We start from the raw sequence: 25,005 nt of genomic DNA on the forward strand, positions 1-25,005 counted from the left end.
GCTTCTCTGAACTTACTCATGACAATTAGCACTTTTTTTTTTACCTGAAACACACAACCTGTGGAGAGAGCAAAGCTGGTCAGCATGTCCCCAGCTCCACCATAATGGGGTTCTGGCCTCCGCAAGGAACCCACAGCACAGGGCCATGAGGGGCAGAGGGCGACAGGTCCAGCCACACGGACAGGTGAGCCTCTCACCACTTTCTTCTAGCAGGTTCCTAGGTGCTTAGACCCGCTTCACCTTCCACTGGAGGTGGAGTTTTCCACACAGACCTGTTCCTGATCTGCCCGCCTCAGGACATGCTCAGGAACTCAGGTTACTCAGTCAACATGAAGAAAATTCCTACAACCTGCTGGTGACAGCAAACCGAGCTAACAACTGCCATGAAAATCAGTGTGCTCAAGCTCTTGCTTGGTGTGAGCCACGACAGGCACAAAACACCTGAGCACCAGGGTACAGACACGGCCAGGTACTGAGCTGGCCACCACCCTCAGCAACAACATCAGAGGAAACAGGCACGTTCTGGAATCTACTCTGGTACCTCGGGCTCCAGGCTGACCTGGCACACCCATGTGGAAAACCCACAGTCCCCATACCTCTGCGTATTCAGAGGAGATATCTGCATCCCACAGTACTTGAGATATTAATACCGAAACCTCTGAGAAAGGACTAAACGTACCCTGCTGTTACAGGCAGAAGGAACTGAAGCATGTGAATCTGTAAGCACTTCCTCCCACCGTGTCCGACAGCAAGAGAAAGGGTGCTGATTCACATCAAATCCTGGCAAACATCTGGAAAAACAAAATTTGAGCATTTCCAAATCATTTTGAGCTTGATTTTTCAACCTCATAGCTTATTTACTTATTTCAAAATTCAGCTACTCTTATTTCTTTAGGAAGTTAACCAGGCAGCGCCTGTTTGTCTGTGCTTGCTAACCCAGAGGATTTTAAACGAATGTGGCAGGGAGGTATGAGTCTCGGTTACGATGAGGGATGTCTGCACAGCACCAGGGGAAAAAAAAAAAAAAAAAAAAAAGAAAAGAAAAAAAACAAGACTACCAAAGTTAAGGGGTAAGGGGTGGAAGGGGTGTAAAAGAGGAAGTGGGCAGAACCTGCCAGGCAACAGAAGCAAACTCAACCGCAGGTTGTAAAGCCATAGGCAAAATAAGCTCTTTGGACAATTCTTTATTGTGTTCCCTAATACATATACCGCAAGATCTCAACCTCAAGTTCCTCTGCTTACCATAGGATTTGGCAGGAACATGCAAAACTAATCAAAACCTTCTCCTCCAGCTACTTCAAAGGCCCGTACGGTGCCTTCATCAGATAAGTCACACACTGAAAATCTTAGAGATGATGGTGCATTTCTTTCAGACAGAGCGGCAGATGTAGCTCCTAGGCACTCTTAAAGATCAGAGATTACAAAGTATTTCTGTTCTCTTATCTACCAGGAGACTGCCTTATCCCGGAATGACTCCCGTTGACAGTGCCACCAAGAAAATTCCTGGAGCCAGAAGGAACAAAACAGAGCCTGACCTGGAGCCTTCTGAAGCTGCAAGTCCGGGTTTTGCCTCTGCAGTTTTCTTGAAAGGACTATTTGATGACTGAACCCCTGATTCAGCCACCTTCTGCCCCCTCCAGCAAGTGGTATTCTTGTGTTTGTTTCACCTTTGCTAGCCCTAGGGGCCCTCTGTTCACTGGGTGATTAAAAGATAGCTCATGTATTTACCCATGAGCAAACACAGCCCTTTCCTCAAGTCTTAAGATGCCCAGGCAATGAAACAGGAGTTTTTGAGAACACCTAATGACCAGCAAGACTAAAACCATCTTACTGGCAGGCACCTATTTCCATTTCTCCTTGTCCCACCTGTGCACACAGGGCAACCACTCAAACTGCCAGCAGCACTGGGGAAAAGGGGCTATACTCTTCCCCTACACTTTGGGGTTTATTTTCTTTCTCCTGCAGCAGCTGACAAAAGGCAGAGTGAGAAAGGCCTCCCTGCCGCGCTACTTCATGTCAGTCCTCCAGCTCCCCTCAGGTTGAACAGCTTCAGCAGAGCTTCCTCTGCGTGAAACCTGCTCATGAACTACTGGCTCATTTTTCATACTGGGCAGCCTGAGCTGACCAAAGCGTTTCAGTTCTAGCTGCATATTTAGGCATATGAAACTCATAGATCCCCATCTCAAAGAGACAACGGGTATGCTCACAAACCAGGGGCTCTGTCATTGATAGTCACAGGCTCTAGAACACCAACTGCCAGTAAAGAATAAACGTTGTCTCATTTTATTTCAATTTAATTCCTTTTTGCTTCAGTGAGAAAATTCAGATACATCATCAGGTGTGGAAAGGCAGTCCATCGAGGTAACCTCCCACAGCAGGGCCGAATCTGATCCTTTGTCTTCTCTAAGTTTGCTTCTTTCAGACAATGATCCAAGTGAATCAATAAAAAAAGCTTTTATAAAAATCCCTCATGTTCCTACCTATGCAACAAGCTAGTCAGCTCCTCTTTAAAAAGATTTTTATTGAATATTTTCTTCCTTCTGAGCGAGGCAGAAAATCAGGCACAGCATTTGTTTCCCTCATGTTGACGCTGCAAAAGGGAAATAAGGTTCTTTGCAGTCCTATACGGTTGTTCCGTGTTTTCTGTGACGCACAGACACCATCAGAATAACTAGGACAAAATTATGGGCTGCAAAATTTCTACAACTTGTTTCACCTAGTATTGAAAGGGAAATCCAACAGTTCTTAGTTAAATTTCCCTCCCTTGAACAAATCTGTCTGTACCGTTGCTTTAAATACTTACAATGTTCAGCAGCATTGCAGAGGGTACCCGCAGCTCTCGGTACGTGGAATATTAATCCTGCAACCTCCGAGATGGGATTAGATGTACTTCTCTGTTTTACAAACACGGAACTGATGCGCACGCATACTTCAATACATCTACAGATCCGGCCTTTGGGATCTAAGCAAGTAGATAGGAGATTCTTGGAGCTCTCTAAGCATTTCAGTTTTGCAATGTGAATTTTCCGTTGTTTTTAAATCCTTCAAAGGAGGATTGTTCCCCTATCCCATCCCTGGGACAGGGCTTCCTCGCAACAGCCTGCCAACGTAACTCATTTTTGTTCTTCTGGAGTCACTGAGGGAAACACAACAGTTATGCTAAGGACTGAACTTGCTTCAAGGTCAAGCTGATGAGCACTGACAGGAGGTGTTCTCAGTGAGCTGAGAACCTGGTACACCTCGCTTAGTGTGTACCAAACCAGACCTGACCCATGCTAGACTCCAAAAAGTGGCAGACACACACATGTAACTGTTTCATGAACAGCCTCCTGACCCAGACCTCCAACACCAGCTCTCCTGGCCAGAAGACGGCTGTCTGCTCCTCAGACACAGCAATAAAGCCATACTTATGTCTACATGCATTCAGCGTGCTGCATTCCTTTCATATTCTAAAGCTGCAGTTTCTCTAGCGCTGGCTATCTGGCTCAGCTGGAACAGCCTGCGTGCGCCAGGTTCATATCATACGCTGCATAAACACCTTGTTTGAATGCTGCTACCCATTAACAGGACAACTCACTTTATGTAAACACAAGAGGCGTATCAACACCTCAGACCAGAAGATACAACCTTTCTCCCAGTGACAAACCACCAGGCTCATTACTCACTGTCTGGAATGCCTACAAAGTATCCTCCACAGCTCCCATTTAACCTACCAGGAAGGCTAAGCCAGCCCATAGATCCACGCCTTTGTTTCAGCACCATCTGCAGCAGACGAAGTATTTGAGATTGATGAGACTTCTCCCATGCTTAGGCTCAGAAATCTTAGTAGTGTTTACAAACAAACTAACGCTGGCTCCAAATGGTGTCTCTCCTCTGTTGATAGACTGCTTGTACTCAGAAGGATGCATCAGCTGAAAGGAGGCTGCCAAATAACGCAACGGCCACGAATCCAGGAATTGGAGCTTATTCCAAAACCATCACCAAGGTGACCTACTCCACATATTGCACATATTTCTTTGACACAACCCACGCCTTTGGAACTTAACTGAGCAACTGGTTCTGTGATCACAGATGGTCGGCGATTGCAGGCCTGGTTTCTCGTGACTCAGACACCTCCAAATACAGATTTTACCCTTTGAGCATGAATGAGACGTTCCTGCAAAGCGAACCCTGCCGATGCACGCCGCCTGAACTCAGGTACCTGCATGCCAGGGCCAACATCTGTCTGCATACTTTGGAAGCAGAAATATAAAAGTCAGAGAGCTTCTTTCAAAAGGAGGTGTTGGAACACGAGAATATCTGGCCCAGGACAGTGATGCACTGAAAAATACTTTATCTGATGCACTGAAAACACTGCCTATCGTTCTGTGTCACCGAAAGACAAGAAGGCATTCCCGTGTCTGTGCTTACAGAAGCTGCTGCTGTTAGGCTGGCTGGGGCTACTCAATGAACTGAATGAATCCGACACAAATCAGAACGCTAATGCAGGGCAGAACTGAGCATAAACAATGGGACAAGTCTGTACTGACTGAAGGGGCTGTAAAGGGGTTGCTACATTTAGAAACACGAGGCAGAAAGACCCAAGTGATGCAGCCTAAATCTGGTCAGCCACTCCGAAACTCGCACTGTCTTAACCTATAGTTTTACTCCACCTGGATTCAGGGAAGAGTTGGAGCCAAAACTATGTTATTAGACTCTCCTAGATCAGCAGATTGGGATAAGATACCCAGCCAGCTTATCTCCTCCCTCCAGGTCACTTGAAATAACCCATCAACCAAACAGCACCCTTGATTCTGGGAAACTCTCTGCAGAGGTCTCCCAAGCAGGGCAATGGGAAAACTGCACGGCTGCTGCACGCTCAGTTTCTCTGGAGCCCCGGGAGAAGCAAATTTGTTCATCCCCTCTATTCACTATCCACAAGCAGCCAGGAAAGGAGGAAGGTAGAGAAGTTCTGCTACAGACAAGGAGCTGGTGGCTCCAAAACAAAACAGCTGCAGAAGCCTTGTTGAACTCTGCACACTTTTATTCCAGCGCAGCTACGTGTTAGTGGCCACCTGGTGACATGCTCAGGAGCTGGGTCCTAAGAGTACTGGCAGGCATTCATGGTCATTACTTTTATTACAAGCACTTAAATCCAATCCTTATGAGTGTAAAATTGAGATTTTGTAGGACAAATTTTTGACCAGCTGCCAAATACATTATTTATCAGTGCTCTTCTGCTTGCCCCTTCCATCCCAGTCACCAAACAATAGCTGGGATCAAGGCGATCAGCATGATCAACTCTTTTCCAAAGGGATTAGGCGATCACAAAAGCTGCAAACATTGCTACACGACACGGGCTCACGTGCCTGCAGCAAGCCAGGAGACTCAGCTCTGACCACAGCAGGGGGCTGGAGGACCAGGGTCAGGTTTCAAGGCAGACCTACCCCAGACAAAGCACCAGGAAGGCAAGACACCTTCAGCCAGGACCCCGCACCGACACTAACCCTTTGGTCCTACAGACACACAGTAATTAGAATAATAAATCTTCCCTCAAAAGATTATTTCTACTCCTATCTGCTGTCCTCAGAAGAGACAAACCCCTCCCTCGGCAATTCCCGGTCCCGTTTCCCGACACACAGCCCTTTTTTGGTCCCACCAGTACCATCTGGATGTACCAAAGGACGGCTCCCGGTTGTGCAACAGGCCAGCTACAAATCCTACCTAAGATGCAGTCTCCGTGCATACCACACAGGTGAGTGGAGACCATTTTTCAACTTTGTCAGCGTTTGTGCTGCTGTTCAGCTCCAGCGCAGGCCTCTCTCGAGCGCGTACACCCTTCCTGCACAGACACACGCCTCTCAGCACAGATCAGCGCCGTGCAATCCGCACAGACAAGGTTATTGCACACACGGCCTGCGGGGCGCAGCGAGTGGAAGGCGGGAGCTGCTGGAGCTCCAGGGCCATCGCCCCCACAGCTTGCTGTGTGGTGTCACCAAGACACTCGGGCTCTTACGGAGGTGCTGTGCCCGCATCCCTCAGCGACTTCAATCAAAATGCATAGCACATCAGCTAAAGGTGGAGAAAAAGAACAAGGATGGATGCGAGAGAACGCAGACAATGACTTTTAATTTAATTTTAAGAGAAAAGGAAGAATTTGTCACTGAAGACACGCACGTTTTCACACAAATCCAGATTCCAGTTATTATTAAAAGTCAGGTGTCCCCCCCCAAACTCATTTTACAGATCGGGGAAAAAAATCACTCCTACTTCTAGAGTTAAGTCCAAACGCATAACTACAGTACTAACTTGTTCCCAGCACCTGAGATTTGAGCAGCCCCTCACACAAACCTGCAGTAACTGAAGGCCTGACCTCAGCACTGGTGTGATCTGATACCAAATCTTCTGTGAAGGACCACCGGTGCTTCCAGCCAGCATGGACTTATCCTGGCAGGACAGGGAAAGCTGCAGAGCCCCTTTTTCCTACTAGCACTGGTTGGCGAAGTACATGCTGGATAGGATATCACACCAGACAGCTGTAGCTACATACCACTCCCATTAAATCCGGAGCACCCTTATCTCTGGCCTTCTATCTTTCTTTTTCTTTTGTTTTCGTTCTCTAGGACTGCCCCAAATCTTTCTTCACTTTTGCCAAGCAGCAAATTAGGAATGCTTTCTCAAGAAAATACTATTAAAAAAAAAAAAAACAAAAAAAACCCCCACACAACACATTCAGATGAGTCTCTCACAACTAAGATGCCAATACCACTGTGTTTTATTCACAGCTGTGGTGGCAGCAGCAATATCTCGTTGTATTTGCCCTGTGGAAGCCAGACCGCACTGAAGCATACCTACAGCTCTCCTGCCGCCCAGTTCAGCAGCCTCTGAGCCCACAGCTCAGACCAAGCGCCAGACGCTGCTCAGACTGCCTGACAAACCCAGCCAGCAACTCGAAACTCGAAAGTCTGCCGTCAGCCACTAACGGCAGGGCACGAACAAAGGCCGCAACCATAACCCGGTGCTCTCACTGACACTCACGCAGCTCGAGACCACTCAACGCGTGGGCATTCCTCCCTGACCGCTTACGGCCTACCCCCCTTATGCAATTAAAACCACGAAACCTTGATTTTTTTTTTTTTCCTTCCCCATTTGTCCGCCAGCTTCCCAAGCAGGATCGCCCCGCCGGGCACCCCCAGGACACGGAGCAGCGAGGCCACCCCCGGCCCCTCCGGGATTTGGGGGCCCCGCGGCAGCGCCCTCCCAGAGCCGCCCCTCGCAACTTCGCGCAGAGTTGCGCCAGCCCCAGCCCAACCCAGCCGGGTCTCCCCCCTGCGGGGCCGCCCCGAGCCGGGCTCGCCCCCTCCGCCGCCCCCCGGGAGCACCACGCCGATGGAAAGCGCCCCCCTCCCGCCCCCCTTCCCCGGGCCCCCCTCACCTGTGGCGCCCGCCCGGGGCCGCCGCTGGCGGAGGCGCTGCCGGGTGCGGGGGGGGCGGTGGCAGCGCGGGGCTCAACGTGCGGCATTAGTCAGTCACAGAGGGGGCGGGCCGGCGGCCGCGGGGCACTCTGGGAGATGTAGTCCGTCAGCGCCCACTGTGTGCTAAGGGGGTGGGGGCGGCGGACTACAACTCCCAGGTGCGGCTCGCCCGCAGCCCGGCCGCCATCAGGCAGCCGCCCGCCCGGCCCAGGCTATGGCGCTGCCTGAGGGCAGCGCCCTGAGGTAGCGGGGGGCGGGCGGTGACGGCGGGCAGCGAGCGGCTGCCCCCGGGAAGGGGTTCGGGAGAGATGAGCCCGAAGGGACTCCCGGATAGCGGCTGGTGCGGGCACTACCCTGCCTCCTGCCCTGCCTCCTGCCCTGCCCTGCTCCTGACGGGTCACGGGCGGTGAGAGTGTGACTGAACCGCCCGGCAGCCCGAGCACCGCACCTGGCACAGGTTCACCAGAACAGAGCTGCGGTGCGTGTCACACAATCACACGGAATCACACGGAATCACACAATCACACAATCACAGAATTTCTGGGCTGGGAGAGACTCGCTCCACGTGTACATCCCAGTCAAGGTTATTTTAGGAGCGGGCTGAGGTCCGCGAGCACGTGGCACGGAGCGATCAAGCACAGACATGTTGAGGCAGTTGGGAATTTCACTTTCCGTTTTGTGTAATAAGAGTTTCAGTGTGCCGTAGAAGCACGCATCAAGCTGTATGAAGGGTAGCACTGACTTTCAAATTACACATAGTCAAATAAAGGCATAAGATAGGCAACCCTGAACTTCTGGAAAACATACAAGCGAACAAACAAAAGCCTAGGACGATGCCATAAGATTTTTAAGATTTTTCTGGGCATCCAAGCGCGCCCCGTCCCAGCACTGCCAGTTGCAGGTGCACCTGCTCCCCGCTACCCTCAGCTGATTGCTTCTGAGGCTGTTCATAATCCGGCCTCTTCCAGGGATCAGCTTTGCTCAGCCATAAGCTGCCCATGACACGGGATCCCCCACTCGGCTGCAATGTGCCAGGTAGCAGTTACATCCCTGTGTAGCGTTGACTAAGCAGCATGTGACAAAGCTCAGCGACCTGAATCTCGTCACACACCCGTAATAAGTCCCTTACACAGCCAGTCACACATTTTATCCTCATTCTGATTTGCTCAACTAGACAGTGTGCCAGGCATACCCTCAAGCCTCAGTTATTAGCAGTGCAGTGTGTTGAATTCAAGCTATACGTCTTAAATTATACCTTAGCTTTTTTTTTTTTTTTAGCTGTGCTTCCCGCTGCAACACCACTAGTGTCTTGTGCAAACTTTGTGAGCCCTTTAATAGACTACAGACATGTTCCCAGGCTTCCCACACTTCACCTGCAAAGATCAAATGATTACATTTGGTTAGGGCTGGGGTGCACTGCCTTAGCCTGCAGAAAACATCTCACCTGATCTGATCTGATTTGGCAATTCCTTTGCTTGTGGGAATACCATGAACTCTGCTAGCCTGCTTTTATTTTATTTATTTATTTATTTAGTTAGTTAGTTCATGATGCTGCACCCTGATTATGTCAACAGTATCAGTGCTTTCACTAATAATTACTTCAGGCACTGCTTTGCCTGCTGGCTCAGCAGGAGCTGGATTGGTTGAACGTGCCTTTACAGCAACCACAGTAAAATGCAGATCTCTACCATGAAGCAATGCCACTGGAGACTCTGCCTGCACTGTTTCAGCCCAGTCTGTGGCACACAACATATTTGAAAGCTGAGAGGGAGCACAGAGATGAGAGGAAGTTTATCAAACAGAACAGGCCTTGGTACTGCTGTGGCCAGTGATCCCAGGGGCACAGGGCTCTGTGGCTCTGTCACCAGCAGACATGCTAGGATGGTTTGAGGTGCCCTCTTGCCAGAACTCGCTGGCATCACTGTCTGCTAAGTGGCCTAGTATAACACATAAATCTGTTTCTTCAAAGTTTGTGAACAGAAGTATACAAAGATACACTTTGTATATCTTCTATCTTCTTTAAATGTCATCATGGGATTATTTTGAGGCCAAGGCTGGATGCCAATAGTGAAGAAAGGGCTTGACAGCTTGGATTTCTCCAGTGCTTCAATTCTACTTAAAACATTTTTTTTTGTTTTGTTTTGTTTTTGTATTTAAACTGAAAGTGAGCCTCACTGAATAGTTATCAGCCACAGCATGGTACATTTAAGGTAATTTTATAAATGTGTGGAGAATCAGAAAGGTTCCTTATGCATATGACACTGCTGTTAGGTGTAGGTGTTTCCAAGAGGGGGTGGGAGCAAGATGTGGAGCTCAGTGCACTTGCCCTCTCCCTCTTTCATTCTCTGCTTTGCTACCTCCCTTCTACTTCCACCCCTTCCTCTCTCTCTTATTTCTCTCTCCCTCTTTTTGTTTAGGAAGTGACAGCAGTGACTATGACATTAGCTGCAGTTGCTCTGTTGTCTTCAGTGACCTCTGCTTCACAGAAAACAGAGACCTTGTAAGACATTTGAATCAGCCCCTGAGCAGGTTGCAGGGGCTGATCACCTGACAGCTTGCGGGGTGAGCATTTGTCTGGCCTGTTCACAACAGATTCATAAGAATTTGCAGTACCAAAGGATTCACCCCAAACAGTCCTACCAATAAAAATCCCTAGCACTAGGAAGGTTGTTCAAGAGTCCAGCACTAGTGTTGGCTTGGATGCCAGCCCACTAGCTCTTGCTGTCCTTGCTGCAGGTGAGGACAACACATTCCCCAGGTCTTTGTAGCAGTCTTCACTTATTTAAGTGTCTTCATGTCTTAATTTGGCTTCTCTAGCCCAGTGAGTCTTAACATTTTCCTTGAGTCGTGGCCTCTAGACAGCAGAGGTGGGCACTGGGCTGAGGCTGGTGCTGCACACCATGGTTTGGGGTGCTGCCTGCTAGCTGGTAACCACGCTTGGAGCTGGCTTCAGGATCTATGTGCCATATTTGCATTTCAGTTGCCTGCCTCATTTCGGGGTTACTCTGTGAATTTTAAAAGACAAGATCTTATAAATAATTGTTTGATAAGAAAAGTTATTGTCTTTCTTACTGTTTCTCCTGTCATCTGTGATGGCTAAAGAGTTTGTCTGGCAGTTTTGCCAGCCTGTGACTGACAAAGCAGAGGTTTCTGAAGAGAATATAACTCTCGCCTTCATTTTTTTGTGTGTGTCATGACTTTGGGTCGTGTGTATCCGTCCGTGTCTATGTCATGACCCCTCCTCCATCCTCCCCACCACCACCACCCCTGCCACCAATTCTCCAAATGCCTCCAAGTTTCCTTTCCTCTGCCTTCTGGTCCCTACGTTTCCATCGCTTGCTGCTGCCCCGGTTTCACCCCTTCCCCTACAACAACCACCACGCTGTGACATTTTTAAGTATAACTGGGGGCTGGGACACCCATGGCGGGCCACCAGGCGGGGGGCACCGCGTCGCCTCCGCGCTGAGGAGAAGGCTCCGGGAACAGGGCGGGCAGGGGCCGCGCTGGAAAGGCGAGCCCGGCGGTGCAAGGGGCGACTGAAAACAGCCGAGGAGGCCCGGGGGGGACCGGCTGGGTCCCGTCCTGCGGGGATAGTGGCGAGGGGGGCGGTAGCAGCGGTGCTGCCCCGGCCTCAGCCCGCCTCGCCCCAGCCCCGGGGCCTGCCGCGGAGACGCGAAGCTGTGGCGGCCTCTGGCGGCCCGCGGGCGTCAGCAGCTGCGGGTCCCTGGGCTCTGTAACTGGGGGTGTCCCCGCTGTGTTAGCGTTCAGAAAAGGCATCCGCAGGCCAGCTCTAATATACTTAGTTCCCTAAGCACAGAAGCACGGTGTAGATTTATGTTGCTCCTTGAACATAGCTGGAACTGGCTCCAGGAAAATTGGTTTGGGAAATTGAAAGAGCCACGCCGCATGCTGGGTTGGCTTAGCCTTCTCCAGACTTTACAACTTGGGGCTGGTCCTTCACAAGTTGCTGCTGTGAAGTGAAGCTGGGGGAAGCTGATTGCTGTGAGGCTTTGGTGCTCAAGCCTGATGCAGGCAGGCATGCAGCCTGCTGGATCCATGTGGAATTGGATGTTACTGATGGCAGAGGGGGAGGAAGGGCTGCAGCCCCCTTGGTCCTCCTCTGAATCTTCCTATTCCTCTCCCCATCCCCATTACATTCACAGCAGACCTACACAACACAGCGTATTGATGTTGCAAGTAGCTGTAAGTAATGTAGTTTGGGTAAGAGAAGCTGTTAGCTCTGTCAGCACAGGGCCATTTTCAGGATCATTTGTGGGGGAGGCTGTGAGGCAGGAGAAATGAGCAACACCATGTTGCTGTGACAGCCAGGCAGACGTGAGAGATGCTCTGGGCTTCCCTTGTCCAGGGACTGACACTGCAAACTGGGAGAATGATTGCCCAGGAGGCAAACCAGATCCTCTGCTTCTTCACAAGAAAGGTTAGCAAAGCAGCAAACTAAGATGTGCCCCTGTGAGGAGCCTAGGATCACACTGGTTAATATTTCAGTTCACTGAAGGTATCCAGAAGTCCCCTATCAGAACATAATGCCAGTAGGCTTTAGAAGACAAGGAGAGACAATGTTATATACTAAAACAACAAGCTGTTATAGATGGTCTTGTTCCTACACAGAAACAATTAAATCCAGTGTTGTTTTCAACAACAAAACAACAACCCAGGGTTGTTTTCAAATTATAACAGTCTGGATTGGAGTCACAAAGCAGAAAAGTTTGGGTTAAAGCCAATTTACAATCCTTAGTGCACATTATTCTGACTTACATTTGAGACCTTATGAGAACATTTTGGTGTAATCACTCTCAATAAATAAACAGGTTAAAGATAAAAGCAGAGCTGTGAACCACTGAAAATCACTGCTGGTGTCAATATGAGATGTGTAGACAAGGATTAAAAGGATGGGTCCAGAACCTTAATTTAAAGCTGCAGTGAAAAGACTGATGTAGCAATGGGACTTTTCAATTAAATTATTTCCTCCTCACCAGTGCACTACCAACCTTGCAATGTGTTTGAAGACTGACAGCTTGTCCTGCAGCAAATTGAGCTGGGGAGTGAAAGGGCAGGTGCTGCCTGCTTTCTGCTCACCCCAGGGGAATGTGCAAAGTAAACAGTAAGTTAGCTTGGAGTAGGTGGTGCAGTGGCTTCCCCACGCACAATATTCCTACAGGGGATTAACATCAGATAGTCAAAGGGCTGTTATCAACTTGTCTGCTCATCAGCTCTGAGACTGCAAGTGATTTAAGACTGGAGAGCATCAATACTGTTAACTTTTTATTTTCCTAAACAGTGTCATTTGATTGCAAAAAATAATCAAGCTTGACACATGATTATCTGATTCACAAATCCCAGCTGCTTTTCCCTTCATAGACTAGATGGGGAAAGTGGTTAATTTCTGAAAGTCCCCTTCATAGTGCCATTAGTCCCTTTCTCCTATAAAAAAAGTTGCTACTAAAATCATTAGCCTGCCTTGATGTTACTTTGTGTTTGTGTATATGTTTCAATAGCAGGAATAGTTGTATAATGCAGAATCAGAACCTAAAATACAAAGTTACATCTATCAGGATATCTAGTTATCTGCCATGGATTGGAGTCAAAATGTCTGTTCCTGTGCCTCTGAAATTAAACTTGTTCAAATTTTGTACAGAAAATCCTGGGACTTACACCTAAGATAAGAATGAAGAGAAGGAAGGAGACATTATCAAGGAGGAGATATGCTTCTTGTTTTGTTGAGCATAAGCTGAAGGTGTGGAGCAGGCGGGCCTTGACCATGCTTATGATCTTGACACGACAATTTCACTTTAAGCCAAATGTCTTCCGAGGAGGCAGAGAATATACAAGGGAAATAAGTTTGAAAAGAGCTCTGTTAGGGAAACAGTGAGGTGAAAGCTAGCATGTGACCACAATGGACAGCTTCCTTCTACCCTTCTTTAGGGCTTGTGGTGCAGAGGATCACAGAACAGTTGAGTTTGGAAGAACCCTCTCGTGCAACCCTCTCAGCTCCAGCAGGGCCACCTGCCGCAGGTTGCCCAGGACCAAGTCCAGGTAGTTTTTGAGTATCTCCAAGAAGGTTATTGGTATGGTGGTTTAAAAGGTTACCACCCTTCACTTCAAGGTTACTGACCCTACTGAACTTGTGAGGGCTTACGGAAACCCGTCCTGCCTGGTGTGGCAGTGGCCTAGGAGCACCTTTGTAATCTGTCCGTCCATTGCCGATGAGAATCTAGGAACTAATAGCAATAAGCATAAGACTGTGAAATACTACTACTACTCAGCTGTGAAAGAAGTACACCAGACACAGTAAGGAAGAGATCTTTGCAGACCCACAGATAGTAAATACCAGTGCCAAGAGCTTTACTTGGCATGAGGAATGTCCTGTTGATACATCTCAAAGCTGCCATTACAACGCAAAGTTTGTGATACAATATTTACAAATAATTGCAAATTTCACTAAACCCGATTTAAATTAGGAAATTATTTTCACAGAAGTGGAAATTCCATATCAAAAATGAAGTTCTTCACAAGCAAACACCCTAGGGATGGTAATAATGACCAGAACTGCATTACAGAGAGCAGAGATCTGCTAGCTAAATCTGAATTTTTCCTAAGTACTTTGAGTAACCGAGTATCCAAAGCAGCACTACAAAGGTGGTGAAGGGCCTAGAGGGCAAGACGTATGAGGAGCAGCTGAGGTCCCTTGGTTTGCTCAGCCCAGAGCAGAGCAGGCTGAGGGGAGGCCTCATGGCGGCCTGCAGCTCCCTCACGAGGGGAGCGGAGGGGCAGGCGCTGAGCTCTGCTCTCTGGGGACAGCGACAGGACCCAAGGGAATGGCATGGAGCTGGGACAGGGGAGGGTCAGGCTGGGGGTTAGGGAAAGGTTCTGCACTCAAAGGGTAGTCGGGCACTGGGACAGGCTCCCCAGGGCAGTGGGCATGGCACTGAGTCTGATGAAGCTCAAAAAGCATTCGGACAGTGCTTTCAGACACATGGTCTGATTTTTGGGTGGTCCTGTGTGGAGCCAGGAGTTGAATTCAGTGGGTGACTTGTGAGTCTCTTCCAACCCAGTATATTCTATGATTCTACGATTTCAAGAAGATGAGGATGTTGGATTCCCAGGTTGTCTTTTAATGAGACAACTTGTTAACAAAGCAGTCAGAGAACAGTTAAAGACAGCAAATTAGAGATGTGGCAGGTGACTATAGCATCTAGGTGATTTGAAGGATGATGAAAGGTAAGTTAACGTTTCTATCACAGTTTATAGGTCTTGATTCCTGTGCTTACTCTGTCTTTGCTTTATCCCACTACTTACTGCACGCAGATTTGGTCTCACTTTGAATGAGTGACTATTCCACACAGGGACGAATCAAGTGGTATATGCCTAGGGGTACATTCTGCTGTATCTACTTCCTTAGGAAGAATTCAAATATAGTTCTGTAACATAAATCTTCCTTTAGCTCTGAGATAAAAGGGCCTTTTGAATCTTTAAGATTAAAGATGGGTAATTGTGTTTTTATTTTAGACAGCAATTAGCCATCCCTGAGTTGACTGCAACGTTCCTCATTCCTCATCAAGTGTGAAGAAATAATTGTGCATGGTTAAGTTTCACAACAAAAATTTAATTAGTTATGTAATTTTTTTTTTTTTTTTCCCAGTGTTAGATATTCTAATTTTCTCTTTCTTTTTATTAGTTACAGGTTGTTTTACCAACCTGGATTAATTTATCTGCATTATACCCTGTCAAAGGAGATGACATGAAATTTCAAAACAAGGAACTGTGCTCTAATTTCAGGTAACCCATCTCAGACATTCAAGGTTTGGTTTTTGATTTAAATTTATTTTTGTTTTTGGTCAGAGTATTCAAAATTTAGACTGTAAATAAAAAACAAACATTCAAAAATCAGCTTCTACTTGCTGTCTTCTTGACCAGAAAGGACAGTCTGAATGGGAAGGCTGCGACTATCTCCACCTCATTTGTCTTTTGATTTCCAAATCCAAGTCCTCTCCAACATAATTTACTTCTACTAGTATATCCAAATAGCATATATTTCCATTTTCCAGGTCCTTGTCCCACTGTACTACCATGTCACCCCTATTACTAAGATGAACTTTGACCTTTGGACAAACTTTTGACATTGCATTTGCAACAGTTTTTTCCTCCTGCTTGGGTACTGTCAGCAGGAACATGGAGAGCACAGGAAAAATACAGTTCCAGTACATGGCCAAAGGGGATGAGAGTAGCAAAGAGCACAGATTTCAGGGCAAACCCTGAACTGTGCTCAATACAGGGGATATCTTCAACAGTTCCAAAGAAAATGTAGCACATTGATTGAGGACTGTGAAGTAAAGTAGCAGAGATTTATAGTTGGCCAAATTTAACCAGTTCTATTTGAAAATTAGAGCAAATATCCTTCTTAGCCTTTCCCAGCTTTCAAGTCTCTAGTCCAAAACCTGGAAGTGCTTGCTATAAGGAGATATCTGAAATACTCTTTTTAAGGGAGAAAAGTAGTGCTTTAACCCTAAACCGTTTTAAAAGAGTTTGTGTACAACCATTGTTGCTGGAAGCTAAAATATATATATGTATTTCAGACAGAAATTTTCAATCTGCAATGGAATATTTTAACCCAGGGTAGTTAAAGACCAGTGACCCTTAAAAAAAAAAAAAAAAAAAAAAGGTGAAAATTGTCTTGAAAAGTGTAAAGTACTCAGCAGACCTTCCTACAGGAAACTCCAAGAAAACTTCCCATAATCCTCATGTTTTTTATTATGCTGATAAATGCTTTATGCATATGGACAAGATATATCATTGCATGAATAGTGCAACACACATTTTTCAAGGAAAATCATAGCAACAATGTTTAAGATTTTACCATCATAGGAGAGCTGAACAAGATTCTTCTTTTCTGAGAGTATCAGAGGTGGCAGGCAGGCTGACAAATTATGCCCTGTTAAAGGCAATGATCGCCATGTGATGCGTTGTTTGCATGCAGACTCTTTCCTTTAAACAAGGCTTTCCATGACCTTTACAACAGGCAAGAGTGATGCTTGCTTGAGGACAACACACTCCATGTGAGCAATACAAGGAAGCTGTAAAAATCCATGGATCTGGACCCCAAGGCTTGGAAAATCCTCTGGTTCTCTAATGTTGCTGCATTTTAGAAATTCCATCACTGTTCACCTCAGCAAGGACACAGGTTTCAGTGACCCCAAGATAACAGTCTGTGCCCCATGGCGTTCTTCAACCTCTCAACACAGTGTGTGGTCACCTTGCCCTCTCCTGAGATGGCATTATCTGTCAGAGCCTGGAAACATGGCAGAGAGAAAGTTGTGCTAAAAACAGACCTGGAGGTGGCTGTGTACGCTACATGACTTTCTAATTTACCCTAATTTATTTTGGTTTGTGTTTGCTAGTCCATAATTAGTATAATGATGATTGTTTAAGATAAGATGGGAAAAGAGGTTTTAATGAAGCGAGGTCGTTAATTTTCAAAGCCAGCAAAGGTGGTACAAAATTAGACCAACTAAGTGAAAAGTGAAATAGATTTTTGCTGCTAAAGATCTTGGAAATCTCCCTTACATGAAAATCCATATATAGGTAAGTATTACCTATATAATCCATAAAAAAAATCCATATATATGTAAGTATATATGTAAGTGTAGGTAAATATTATATGAATGATGACCTGCCAAGTACACCTAACTGCTTTCAACATACACATTACATAAATCCCAGTACATGAAACACTTCATGACCTCAGCACCTAACGCAACAAGTGGAAATTGAGAATCAGTAATTAGGTTCTAAGATCAGGCATAAAATTTGGCAATGTTTAAAATTGCTTTGGCTTCCTATTGCTCCCTAAAATGAGAAGCTTAAAGACCTGCTTCTTTTTTCATTCCTCTGACATGGTACTTTGTCAGTCTTTTCCACCCATCTATCCTGCACGCTATTTGGATACACTAGTGTTGAAGCATATCTGATTTTCAGCACATAAACATGGTTTTCTGTGGGCTAAGTGGAAAGTGCATTGAATTTTCCTTGAGAGATTTGCTCAAGGCATAGGTCATGTTATTCTTTGGAACTCCTGTGAAGCCACAGCTAAAATTAAATCTTGTGTTCTATTTTAAGGTTAAAAAACACATTAGATGTTAATCATTAGTTCAAGGGAGCTCTGATCCTTGCTATTAATAGCAAAGTAGCTGATCTGTAATAGAGATTGTATACCATAGTTTCTAAAATAAGCTCACCACAAAAAACATACCACTCCTGCTATCACTGTTTTTTTGTACAGTACACTACAAGAAACAGCAGGCTGGGTTCTGCCTCAGGATCACACTTGCTGCAGGCTAAGACATTTCCTGCTCAGTTATGCCAGCTAGTTGGAATTACACCGTGCTGATTCCGGTCTGCTCAGGCTGCGTATCGCACAGTCCCACTGACAAAACAGAAGCAGTTGATCCAATATTTCCTCTTGGATCAAGGGTTTGTGAAGGTGCCAAGGGTATGTGGTGTTTCATAACCTTCTAGGGACTCACAGTTGGAGAAGAGTTGTGTTATGGAAAGTTAACACATTCCCTTCCCAGTGTTAATGGGAAGATCAAAGGGAAATTCTCTCTTCATCCTGGTTCATTTTCTTTCCCCATCCAGCCTGGGCTTGCACCAGATCCATGCTGCACAGTGCTCACCGGGAAAGTGCAAAACTATGACTTCTGTCCCACCTGGTTCGATTTAGAATAAAGATATCATTTGGTTTTACTTACAAAACATTTCAGCTTGACTCTAACTGTCCTCACACTGAATAAGGTACTTTTCCTATTGAATTCAATGGAATTTATGGTGTAAGATATTATCCAACATAACAAAACATCACAAAATCAGATTTAACAACAAAAAAATTATTTTTGTTCTGTATTTAAAGAGCTTTTAAGCATGCCACAGGACAAGAAAATACCCATAATGCAGCATCAGCAGTATGCTGGCATAACATCAGCAGGACACTACGATGGCATCACAGGAGTTTAGTTTTCCCCAAAATGCAGCTACTTTGGCAGCTAAAGTACCTCTCTTTGAGTGGTGACGTGAAAATCTCATTCAGTTATCTAAGGAAAGCAGAGCTGTGAACACTGCCTTTCTTCTGAGAATCTACAAGTACTGGAAAGAGGTTGAATATCTCAGGGGTACCATCATCAGAGCTGCTGCAAGGCCCTTCTGGCACCTGATCTCCCCTTTAACAAAGCAAGTCTCCTCCCCTACAAATTGCTTAACATAAGAAACTAGCATTTGGGAAATCAGAACTGGAACAGCTTCTCAGGTCCAAAGAACAGCTTCAGCTAGACAGACTAAGCAAACAGCAACCAGAACATCACACTGCATGATTATTTCCCTCAGAGAGCATTATTTCACTTCCTTCCAGTAGCAAAAGAACTTGAGCTCAAGGCTCCCTTTTCCAGGTAGGTGCTCACAACATTAAATTCCTGCAAGACAACAAAGGGTGGGGAAAGGACACACTTCCTTCCCCCTCTGCTTTGCATTAGTTGCTAAACCAGCATGCCCTTGGGAAGACCTAGAGCAGCAGACCTGCTGAGCATGGCAGGAGGAAAAAGAGCTGGTTTTGTGGGCCCGCTGAGAAAGAGGGGAGAGCTGGATACAGGTTGTTACTGCAACTGCAAAGAACTCATACAGAAAATCACACAGCTGGGAAAATGAAACACCATCCAAACCCAGACTGCTACTGGGAGAGGAGTTTTCAGAATCTAAGATCAGGAATTGATACTTTCATCCCTTTTGTGAATTAAGCTCAAAGTAGCAGCCACCCATGTAATTTCAAATCTAATTTCAAATCTAATTTTCCTACAAGCAATCTTCAGCACTCAAAGGAAATTTATACTTTCATCTTTAGAATAATTCTGATTCTCTCTCCTAAGGTGGGGGATCGAGAAGAAAACTACAGAGAACATGATTAGAGAAGTGCTGGGATAAATAAGAGTATTATTTTTGCAGAGAAAATACAGTTGTCTTGAAATATGTAAATCTGCAGTTCAGTTCAAGCAGGATGTCTTCAGACCTTTTCATGATTTATGAACTTGAGAGAGTCCTATAAAAAGGGAACACATTTTCCACAACAATTCTGATTTTCAAATGAGAATTCTCAAACATCAAAAGAAGTATTTTGTGATTAACTGTAAGCTGATAGTGCTTTTTTTTTTTTCCCCTTTCTGTTTTTGAAGTTACTCCCTCTTCCTATACTGTTATGATAGAAGTCCTAAGCACCTAATCTTGCAATAAAAAGGAAAATCTCTGCTTTAAGCAGACTGCTTTTCTGTGCCAAGTAGTATTGCGAAGCACTGCCTAATTAGATCTCAGCTATCACCCACATATCCTTCAGACTCAGTGTTTGGCAGGTTTCTTCCTGCCACTACATACCAGTTTTCTCTAAGATATGCTAGTTTGCAGTTTCCAAGGTCAATCTCACCACATTTGCTGCCCATGCTTGTAACCACTCTTTGATAACTGGTGTTGCTGCTCTCACCGGTGGGTTAGGCACCTCTGAGTCCTCTCTTACAGAATTTCCAAGACTCTGCATTGCAAGATGACATGTAATGGAATATCACTTCCCTTTCATCAAACTGTCAGTCCATATATCACATGCAGGATCGTGAACATTTGTTCACTAGTATGATTTCACAAGATTCTGTAACAGTTTTCTTTTGAAGATGCCAACATATTTTATGATTCTGCCAATATCTGAAATCAAGCCATTCTAGTATGGTTATTTTTATACACTGGATGTGTTTCATCATACACAGTTTCACGTACTCTCAGGGAGGCCAGTCCTGCTTCCTTCACCTACCCAAACAGTCCCAGTGGCCCAGCTTATGAAAATGGGCAGAATTTGGCCCCATCAACCCATTTAACTCTGATTTAAAAAAAAAAGCACAGATGTTGATATCATCTGACATCTTCTAATCTGGAATACTTAACATGATTTCTGGAGGAAGTTCAGCACTTAACCGACAGTGAAACTAATGGTCATAATTTATTAAATATTTCATAATAGCACTGATAGATGACAAAACTTCTTTAAGGAGATACTTTTAGATTTCCATTTTCTTTGCATCACCCTTCATCTCTGACACATACCAGAGGAGCCTGGGTGGTGACAGATCTGCCTTTGTGCCCTGTATGCTCCCACCTGCTCCTCCCTGGCATAATACACCCTCAGATATCTGTGCAATCCCGTGCTGCCTAGCTGCCTTAACTGTAAGGAAAATTAATAACAGAGAACACTTTATCTAGGTTCCTTAAAGTGGATCCCAAACCTTCAAATCTGGGAAATATCCAAAGAGAGAATTTTGCAGGTTTGCCCTGTTGAAAGGGGCTGTAGCCCCTCATTAGGACTGTCCAATGTAGCAGGGGTAGCCCTTCTATGGGTTTCAGCAGCCTGCAGTACAAGACCTTGTTCTGATAGCACCAGCTCTGAGAAATGTCTGAAAAAAAAAATTGCTAAGTTGTGAGAAAGAACTGTGAGAAAGTACACAGAGCTGTGCCAGATAAGAAAGGCAACATTGCAGCAGGTAATATTGAGATGTGGCTAGCTAGCAGTTCAAGGATTCGAAAGGAAAAACACTGATATGAAATGGTGTAAAACCCTGAGAGAAAAAACAGGTGGTTGGAAGATGGCAGCTCAGCAATGATCAACCCATTCCAAGGACAGCAAGGACTTTTCTCTGCATGACTGACAACTGCCTGGTCAACAGAGATTTACTGCTCCAGAGGAAATGTTGCTTCATGAAATGTCACCTTCAGAGCCTTCCAAAACTGTACGTTGACTTAGGTGAACCTAAGTGAACACACATCACCTTTTAGCCATTGGTTATCAAGTGCCAGACTGGCAAACGTCTAGTTTGTCTTTGCCATGAGCTTTTATTCTTCACTGAGGATATTAGCCACATGATTTAGTGTTAAACTGGGTAATATAATGCAATGTACTGAGGGATACTTCTAGAGTATGGAGTCGTCATTCCTGAATCATCTTGACATGAAGATCTTTGAGTCTCCTGAGAAGATCTGAGAATCAAAGGAAGTAGCACAGAGTTAATCTGTCAAGAAACTGATGAAGAATTCATTCTTGTAAAAAAAGCAAATCTGTAAAATGCAGGAATTGTAACATACAGTCCTTTGCTACTTCAATTATTCATGCATCTAAGTGATTATTATACTATATCAATGCCTCGACAACTATGATTTTCTGAATGTATATTAAATTAATGTGTTAAACTGATATAAAAGGCACCTCCTTTCTTCCTGTGATTCTGTAACAGAATGAAGCCAACACAAAGTTTTTCTCAAACTTCCACACAAAAATTACCATTGGAACACAATTAAACCTGAGATTTCAGTACTAAAGGAGTTTGATAAAGATGTGAGCAACAGGGCAGTCTGACCTAACATTTTGATGTGACTGTAGAATATGCAAGCTAAAATCTCCAAGTTTTATTTTACTCCAAGTTTTATCAGTGGCAGTTGAAAGGATTGTCTCAGGATGAGGCATTATAGATAAAATAAAAAGAGACTGACAGTTTGCACAGAGATCTAGTAAGCTGCATAGGTTTAAAGATCTTTCACCAACTTACAAAGCTGTAGTAATATATATTTCATTAAAATTGCTTTTTTTAAAAAACATTTTAACAAAAGCAATACAAACATTTAATGGAAGTCTGGTAGTATGTCAGTAGATAACGGAATTTATCAAGCTGCTGAAGACATACGAAGATCAACTTTGTGTCTTGCAATGCCTTTGAGTCATTTCTGTTTTCAGATGGTGATGGTATGAAACCTTTGAAATCTTAAACAGAAGAGTACTACGCACCCCTTGTGGTGTTGTTGAGAAATGCTAAAGAGAAAATGGTCATTTAGCATGAATTAGCTCTGGGGATGCTAATTCTATCTCTGCCTGAGATCCTGCTTCATGTACAGTTTCCTTTTCAGCTCTTGCTTACCTGGCATGTAGGAGCAGATTATCTTTTGCAGAGACTGTGCTGAAGGAGTGGTGTACAGTCTGGACTCGTACAAGACTTTCATGGGCCACTTGTTATGCAACATTCGCAGACATTCTTGTACTGCCATTTGATGCCTTCCCTACTGCTCAGTGTTATCACTGGCTGAATCAGGTGAATATTTAACAGAGTCAGGCCACCTGGAAAATAGTTTCCAACTGGGCAAATCAGGACAGAATGAACCGCTGACTGTACAGTTAGCATTCAGGTATGGATTTAGTCTTGTTTCTTGAAAGCATCCTAAATACAACAGGTTGTCAAAGAAATAAACATAAAACTCTCCTTTAAAAGATTTTTATGCTTCCTGTGGATTAGCAGTCACTTGTTTAGGTGCTCCTCCTAATGCTCAGACCCTCGCCCAGACCCATCTTGGGCTGCAGTTTATCCCAGTAAATACTGATTTTGCCCAAGGAGCCCCTTCCCTCCGACGGCAGGGAGGCAGCCAAGCCCGGGCAGGGCAGCCTGAGCCCTTGCCCATTCCCTTCTCCCCTCAGGTGGTGCAGTCCTTGTTTAAAACACAAACACCTCAGGGCTCCAGAGGGCTGAGACCCATCCCGACCCGCCTCATAGTTACGGGGAAGGGCCAGGGCCGGCTGCACCCTCACGCCCTCGGGCTGGCCGCGCCCACAGCCAGGGCAGTGAAAAAGGCTGGGTTGGAACAGAAGCACCACTCACAGCAGGTGCCTGGCTACCTTCTCCTCTCTCCTCTCTTCTCCTTCTCCTCTTCTCCCTGCCAGCACCCCAGCCAGGGAGCAGCGCCCTCAGGGAGTGGCAGTGCTGACAGTCGCAGCCCCTCAGCACCCGCCACAGGCACCATGACGGCACTCAAGCTGTCCCTCATGGCCTTCAGCTTCGTCTTCTGGGCAGCCGGGCTCACCATGCTCATCATCGGCCTCTGGGCCAAGGTGTGGCTGGGCGGCTACCTGGCGCTGTCGGCCAGCAACTACCCCGACGCCCCCGCCATCCTCTTGGCCACAGGCACCTCCGTCATTGTCTGGGGCTTTCTGGGCTGCTTCAGCGCCGCCACGGAGCACCGGGGGCTCCTGCGCACCTACGGCGCCTTCCTGAGCGCCGTGCTGGTGGCCGGGCTGATTGCAGGGCTCTCGGGGCTCCTCTACCACCAGGACGTGGCGCGGGGTTTCCAGGAAGGGCTGCGCCAAGCCCTGAACACCTATGGCGAGGATGAGGTGAAGGCAGACGCCCTGGATGCCTTGCAGCGTGCCTTGGCTTGCTGCGGCGTGGAGAGCTACCACGACTGGCTCACGACGCCCTGGGCACTCCAGCAGAATGGCTCGGTGCCCCTCAGCTGCTGCCGGGGCCGGTGGGGCTGCCGGCTGAGCCCACCCAACATCTACGGGTTGCACCGTGATGGCTGCTTCAGCAAGGTCTCAGCCTTCGTCAGCAGCAACATGTTTTCTGTTGCCACTGCTGCCCTGGGGCTGGCAGCGCTGCAGGTGATCGGCATTGTGCTGGCCTGCCTGATGGCTGCCCGCATCCCTGCCCACCCACTGGGCATTGCCACCCCATGCTGAGACTTCCCCCAGGGGCTGCTCCTTGTCCCCTCCAGCTCCCTTCCTTCCTCCAGGAGACCTTGGTGCACCTCATCTGGAAAACCTTCTCCTCATTGTCCCCACTTCTACCTGAGTGTCTTCCTCGTTGCTCCCTTTCCTTCCTGGAGCCTGTGTCAGGTACATCAACACCACAGGCAAATCCACAGCCTCCTGTCCTGGCTGTGTCCCCTCCATGGCAGCAGGTCACCATTGCCATCAGGGTCTCTGGACCTCTCCTACAGAGGGAAGAGAGGCAGCATGGACAAACGGCACCCTCTGGGGTAACAGGGACAGCACGGTCAAGGCTGACCAGTTTTCTGAGTGCTGCAAATGCACTGAAGTACTGAAAGGGGGGACAGGAAGGAGGAGAGGGCCTGTGGGAGCATGAGAGACCTCTCAGCATTTCATCGAGTGAGTGTTCTTCTGAGACTGGGAACTGCTGAATGTTGCTGGAAAACAGGACTGCACAAGCAGCACGTCTGGTTTGGGGACACCAAAGCTGTGCCAGCAGGTGCCATCAAGGACTGTCCAGCAGCATGCACCCCAACTGTGTTTCACTGTCTGGTGAATTCCCTGCAAAGATGTCCAGTTCTGTACATTCGCTGTGTATGGACTCGAGCTGTCCGGGTGTTTTTCCTGCTGTGGTGTTTCTGATGCCGGTCTCCATCTGGAGGTGGAGCTGTAGCTCTAAGTACTGCTCCCTCCTGCAGGACGTACTTCAGCCAGGGCTTTGCAGGTTATGTCTTTGCAGGGCAAAGAAGACCTCAAACCCTGCTGGAGCAGAGGATGGCAAAAATGGTAGGAACTGATCAGACTAGGGGTGGCAAGAGGAGGGAAGGGTGCATTTCCCATGAGAAGTTTCTCCTGAACTGCTGTTAACTTCAGGGTGAGCAGAACAGACTCTGTTTTGTAGAACAATTTCTAAAAAACAGCCCTCAG

At 46.5% G+C, this 25,005-nt stretch overlaps 2 protein-coding genes across 2 annotated transcripts in view; one reads left to right on the forward strand and one right to left on the reverse strand.

Moving 5' to 3' along the window:
- The window catches only part of TRABD (TraB domain containing), a 31,742-nt gene extending 24,245 nt beyond the window's left edge, over positions 1–7,497 (reverse strand). Inside the window, exon 1 of the mRNA XM_084298184.1 lies at positions 7,415–7,497. The gene's annotated coding sequence lies outside the window, so the exon portion shown is untranslated. The remainder of the gene's footprint in view (positions 1–7,414) is intronic.
- A 15,834-nt stretch (positions 7,498–23,331) lies between these two features.
- Positions 23,332–24,048, forward strand: LOC311222096 (tetraspanin-7-like; the record flags this gene model as incomplete). The annotated part of the gene is made up of 1 exon (XM_084306214.1): positions 23,332–24,048. The coding sequence occupies one exon, from the start codon at positions 23,332–23,334 to the stop codon at positions 24,046–24,048; it is 717 nt and encodes a 238-aa protein (XP_084162340.1).
- Between the last annotated feature and the right edge of the window lie 957 nt (positions 24,049–25,005).

This window comes from Netta rufina, assembly GCF_964035555.1.
Source record: "Netta rufina genome assembly, chromosome: 1".
Taxonomy (NCBI): domain Eukaryota; kingdom Metazoa; phylum Chordata; class Aves; order Anseriformes; family Anatidae; genus Netta; species Netta rufina.